General features: G+C 39.9%; 1 protein-coding gene across 1 annotated transcript; it reads left to right on the forward strand.

The window, feature by feature from the left end:
- The first annotated feature begins 940 nt into the window (after positions 1-940).
- On the forward strand, positions 941-5,078 carry SHISA5 (shisa family member 5). The gene is made up of 4 exons (XM_009864729.1): positions 941-1,014; positions 2,361-2,476; positions 2,721-2,924; positions 4,999-5,078. The coding sequence occupies exons 1-4, from the start codon at positions 941-943 to the stop codon at positions 5,076-5,078; spliced, it is 474 nt and encodes a 157-aa protein (XP_009863031.1).
- Positions 5,079-6,173: the final 1,095 nt, after the last annotated feature.

A 6,173-nucleotide genomic window follows, 5' to 3' on the forward strand; every position in this document is an offset into this window, starting at 1 on the left:
GCTTACTGAAAATAAGGACATGACTGGATTTTTTTCCCCTCAGCTTTGTTTTTGCCATGTTCCTTATTAGAGAGAGCAAATATGAAACGAGATGTGTGTTTCAGTGAGCAGAGAATTTTATTACAAATAAGCAAATGGAGCCCATTCTTCAAACTGGCCAATGTTTATCTGTTGGTGTCCAGCTTGGCTGCAGACGGGCTTGGGCTGTTTTCTCTCTTGTCATATCAGAAGTGAATTTGGTCCTGAAAGATAAGGGCTCTCTGCCAGTTTCCTGCTGTGCTAGTTTGTTTATTATGAGTACACATTTCTCCACTTTGCTTTCTCCATTTCTTAGGTTTATTTGATTTTTGCCTGGCCTTGCTGAAGTTCGGAGAGGTCTGTTGTCAGCAGAAGTGAAGTATTCTAGTTGTCTTTGTCAGACCCAATCTCTTTCATTGACACACAAATTCCTTTCCTGGGCATAGCTCACTGGCAAAAATGTTTTTTCCCTTCTTTGCTGGGGAAAAGGCCCGAGGAAGAACCTAGAAGACTTTTCCTTTGTTATCCCTGACAATGTTGCTTGGTAATAGTTGTGTCTAATGAAAATGCTAAGTTCCCTAGTGGAAGAGCTTTCTCAGCTTGATATGAAAATGGGAGCAAGAGCAAGGAAACTGCTGTTGGCACTCCACAAGTAGCAGTAGTTGTAGTTTGCATTTGTAGTGCGGTTTCTAGACGTCAGGTATTTGTGCTGTTTCTTGTAAGCGTTGCAATCAAGATGATTAAGTCTAATGCATGAGTCTGTTTTGTGCGCTTCTCTCTCTCTCTTTTTCTTCTCTAAGTGTAAATGTGGTTTTATATAATGGGTGTCTTTTTGTACCAGGCTTGAAAGAAATGGGATTTGGGGCTGGAGATGAGCGGACTGTGAGCTTACTGTGCTGAAGTGAAAATAATGCTCGTGAGGATGGGGGGAGCGCTTGAAAGCAGCGTGGTTAGGGATGCATTTGCTTGTGCAAGTCGGCATATGAAAAACATTCTGTAAAGGTGCAAATAAATGTAATAAAGCATGCATGCATCTTTTCGTATGGAAGCTGTGTTGCAATCATCTGCTTTCGTGACAGTGTTTCTGACATGGCTTCTGTGACTTCAGGAGGCTGCAGCAGCTCCTGCTCAGGTGCAGTGACCATGAACAAGCCACAGTATCAGATTTAATATTTCAGGAGTAAATTTGTAGCATGTTACTTACTACTTCACAAAATTGGTGTGCAAGTTAGATAGTTACAGTTAGATAAAATTGTTCCTCAGATTTTTGAAAGAGATTTGACCCAAGTTTTTTCTTCTAGCAGATGCAGGAACAGATTAAAATTTATGGACTCTCTTAAGGAGGAAAAGAAATGCATTTTAAATTGAACCTGTTCTATTTGCCAATGCTTATGTTCATTGTCCACCTTGCTGAGGGTTAAGTTGCTCTAGAAGACTGAGGTGAAGTCTTCTGAATTTGGGCTAAGGATACAGCACTTTGCATTTTCTTGTGTCAGTGATTTAATCTTCCAGTGTTGTTGATAATCAAAAACAATTTTCACATTTGGCTGTTTGGTAGCCAGGTGCAAATAGCTGGAATCTGTCATTTTATTTCAAGCTGTTAACTGGACCTGAGCAGGGAAAAAAAATAAAATCAAGTTTCATAGCCAAAGTATCTATGACGAAGCAGAGACAGGATGGATATTAAACCAGCTTTCTACCCCTTACTTTAGAGCTTGTTGTTCATTAAAACTGACTTCCTGCAATTGTTCCCAAAGCTGATGCATGGCGCTTTTTGTAAGAAATAAAAATGCTCTAGACTTTGGCTTTTAGGGAAGAAGAACTTTACTGATTCCAGACCGCAGGAAAAGAAGTAATGTGAATTAACAATTAAAAGGGAATTGTCACTGGGCGTTTAATGCTTAACAGAATCGCTTTCTCTCTCCTGTGTAGTGATCAGAATTTATAAACAGTTGGAAGCTTTACATTTGCCTCCATTAGTTGATACTCATTATGGAGTTTAAAGAGGGTGTAATCTTTGACCTTTCCACACTAGATTTTTGGTGCTTTAGGCAGTATTTCTGTCTCCTGTAACGTAGAAGAGGGACCAAATACTCGTGTCGGGGCCCTTTTCACGTGCAGGGGAGCGCGCTCATTGGTAGGGGTTGGTCAGCTTCAGCCAATCTAATGGATGTGACCTCATGCAGCACTGCATTTGACAGTTGTTTCTTACTCAGGTGTATGAAGCTGTGAGTAAAAAATGGGAGAAAGAACAGTGAGCGGGCTGCAGAAGGTTAGGTTAAAGAGTAACAAACTTTTGTGAAAGACTCTTACAGCTTCTGCTGCTTTGTTTTATTTTGCAGTTTTGGAACCATTATTGCCATTGGAGTTACCATTTTTGCGGTGATTGTAATTACTTTTATTCTGTGCCTCACCTGTTCATGTTGCTGTTTATATAAGGCATGTCGAAGACCACGGCGTAAGTACCTGTATATTCATTTTCTTTTTCACATCTTTGAACAAGCCTCTCATTACTGCTGAGCTCAGTGGAAGGATGTTTGGAGGCATACATTTCTAAATTTTTGGTGGAAATGAAATTACCCAGATTTTGAAGTGAGAAATTGATCTTAAGAGAGAATGGTTTTTATGGTACTGTTGTTGGCTGGCTGAGGTGATCTCCTAGAACCATCAGCACTAACCATGTTCCTTTCGTTTGCTTGTAGCTGTTGTGACCGCCACTACTGCCACCACAGTGGTTCATGCTCCCTATCCGCAACAACCCAACTACCCTGTACCTCCTCAAGGCTATCATCCCGTGGCTATCCAGCCGCAACCGGGAGTGCCAGTGGCACCGTACCCTGCACAGTACCCTCCCCCTTACCCCATGCAGCCGTCAGGACCCCCAGCTTACCATGAAACGATGGCAGGTAAGGCAGCAATGAATCATAGAATCATAGAATGGCCTAGGCTGGAAGGGACCTTAGAGATCATCTAGTCCAACCTCCCTGTCATGGGCAGGGACGCCACCTCTCCACTAGACCAGGCAACACATGGGGACCGAGCGGGAATCGAACCCGCGATCTCGTGTTGTCATTGTTGTCAGCACCGCGCTCAAACCACTGAGCTAACCAGCCCCCTAATGAGTTTCTTCATCTCTTTGTCAGCTAAAGAGACAGTTGCTTTGGAGCCAGTCTTACATAGTTTGCATTTATTATTTTCTCTGACTATATTAGTGTGGTAAACAAATTATGTAAAACTCAAGTTACAGTGGATGCTGTAATTCACCCTTGTGGAAATTTCCCCATTGCCATTTCTGTGATAAGCATTGCAAGAAGAGATGTAGCTGGAGCTGTACTGGCGAAGTTTGGTGGTGTTGTGGGACTGTCAGTGGATGTAGTAGCATATTTTACTAGTTCAGCTGAAATTTCGTATTAAAATTAAAGCCAGATAATGTGTGTGTAGTAGTTAGGTGTTTCTACATATGCTTTTAAATTTAATATTTCCTAAATGTTTCAATCTATATACAGATGACATTTTCTAGTAGTTTGTCCCTGTGTTTGTAGTACACCTTACAGACAAGTGTACTTGTCTGATCAAGTTCAGACAAGTCTGCTGATGACTTGGAGAATTATCAGAATTTTTTCTTTTGCTTTCCTCCTTTCACAGCTTTGTTTTCATCCAGCTTTATCATTGCTATTAGTAGTTATCACTTCTGCTGGTCATAATTGTTTTAAGCACTTGGCTCCTGGCTGTTTAGAGAGGCCAAAACCAGGCTGTTAACCTGTCTGAGGACCTTAAAGCCCTCTTACAAACCATACTGTTTATCCTTCTAGGTAACAAGCAAAGTGTAGTCCTGAATAGTAGATAATGCCCTTAGAAAGTAACTTTCATGACAACTCAAATATAAAATAGCTGTTCAGTCGTAAGCATTTGGAAAACAGGTACAAATTGCACATTAATAATGTGCAAAACGCTGTTTTGGCAGGCCTATTGACTATTTTTCCATTGTAAACTCTGAAGAATCTGTGGGGTTGATGGAATTACCCCAGAGTGCTTTGGCCTCATCTTTATCATGTGAAGGAGCCAATAAAGTAGTCATTTTGCTTCTCCTACTCTCTTTCTCAAACTGCTGCTGGTTTGTTAGTTTTTCAGTCTATTGTTGTTTCTTTTCCCTGGGAAAATCTCAAAGCACTTCCCGTGCTGCCAGCTGAGTGTGCCTCTTTTCTTTATTTCTCTTGTCTATTAGCCAAGGGGCAGTCTCTTAATGAGGTCACGTGCAAGGGAGAGAATCCCTGCTCTGCCCCAGAGCAGCCAAACCCACTCCCTTTGCAAGGTCAGCGAAAGATAACACGCTGATATGTTCCAGGGATCTGGTCAGGTGCTCTGTTATTGGAACTAACTTGTGCTGTTTGACAGACCTGAAAATGAAGATGCCACCTGAAAGCAGCTTGTCTCAGAATACTAGAAAATAAGGGAGACTTCTGAGTGATATGCATCTAGTGTATAAGTCAGACTCTTTATTGTGTTTGGTAGTGGTGAAATGCTTTTTATTTTTTTCCATTTTATTTTTTTTTTTTTAATTAACTCTGTGACACTTACCAGGACAATTTTCCCTGAAGGAATCTCAGGATGCTTTCTCTAGTCCTTTTTCTTTTGCCCAGTGGTTTATTTTAACTTCTGGGCACACTGCCAGGTACATCCTGTTGTTTGTGCAGCACAGACTTCCACTGCCATAATACACGTGTACGCTTAAGCATAAAAAAAAAAATCAAACACTAAAACAACCAACCACAAGAACAGAGGAGGTTTTTTGTGATCTTACTTTTGTAATGTGGATGCTTTATGAGTTAGCACAAACTATTGTCAAGTCCAATTAAAATGCTAGATAAGTTGAACCTCTTAACGCTATGTTCAAAACAAGCTGCCAGTATAGATGTAGATTTCAGAATGTAAATTTTACGAATCTGTGTTGTTTCTTCTCCTTGTATTTTGCTTTTGCAGCTGGAGCTGGAGCACCTTACCCAGTCAGCCAGCCCCCCTACAACCCTGCTTACATGGATCCTCAGAAGCCCACCTATTAAAAGATCTACTATGCTTCTGCATACAAAACTTCTTAAAGTATAATTTGTTCTGTTTACACTGTGCAACTGTAGTATATTTTTCTGGAAGACAGTAATCTTTTAACTAAGTAAAGTGAAAGTAAATTCAGTTTGTTTTTTTTTTTAAAGCTTCGAGTACAAGGAAGGATTATTTTTCTTGCAGAAGTTGTTAATTTATACCTCAAACAAATGCAAAAAGAGATGTTCTGTACACAATGAGAGAAGCGTGAAGAAGGAGTAATTGAGAAATAAGAACCACAATAACATTTGCTGTGCAATAGTTTTCAAAGGAATGGTCTGATACAACCATTCAAACACCCAAAGCTGTAGCAATCTTTTGCACAGTATTAAAAGCTAAAAACTTAATTTCTAAGAAACTACCTGATACATGTTATGTATGTTCTGCCTGGTTTGAAGCTACTATTGTTAGGTAAGCAACAATATAATACATTTCATTTACCATTCAAAAGGGAATTTTCCTATTTTGAAACATATTTGCCTTCTGTAAAGGGTAGTAAACCACATTCAGTTGTCTTCGGACTAGTTGGATTTTCCTATGCTAAATAGCTAAATAGTTGATAATTTCATTTTCTTTCCCAATTTTAAGGCTTAAAAGCTGTGCCTTTATTGGGTGTTTTCTCAGGCCATTTTAGTTTAAACCTAGAAATTAACAAAAAGCCTGAAGTCTCTGTCACTTAGTAGAACAGATAGATCAAAAGCTGAAAACCTGATAATTCTTCATGAAACTTATTGGACAAGCTTGCGTAAGTCTTATATTGTTGATGACTTTGGAAGAAAAATCAGCATCTTCATCACAGGTTAAGCAGGCCAGTGTTCAGTAGGCCTGCCTCATGATGGGAAGGAATTTATTTTACAGGAGAGATAGGATGTCAGAAATAGAATGGAGGTTTGAAATATTAGATTTTGTCACTATATGTGGCTAATATTTAAAAAAATTAGTCAGATTTGCAGGGGAGATAATAAATCCCAGCTGTCCTGGTTTGATCTGGCCCAGCCCTAACCCTGGAGAGCTGCCCAACTCACAGCAGAGATTAAATGTCCCTTTTGTCTTGAACA

This window comes from Apaloderma vittatum, unplaced genomic scaffold, assembly GCF_000703405.1.
Source record: "Apaloderma vittatum isolate BGI_N311 unplaced genomic scaffold, ASM70340v1 scaffold36642, whole genome shotgun sequence".
In the NCBI taxonomy this organism is placed as follows: Eukaryota; Metazoa; Chordata; class Aves; order Trogoniformes; family Trogonidae; genus Apaloderma; species Apaloderma vittatum.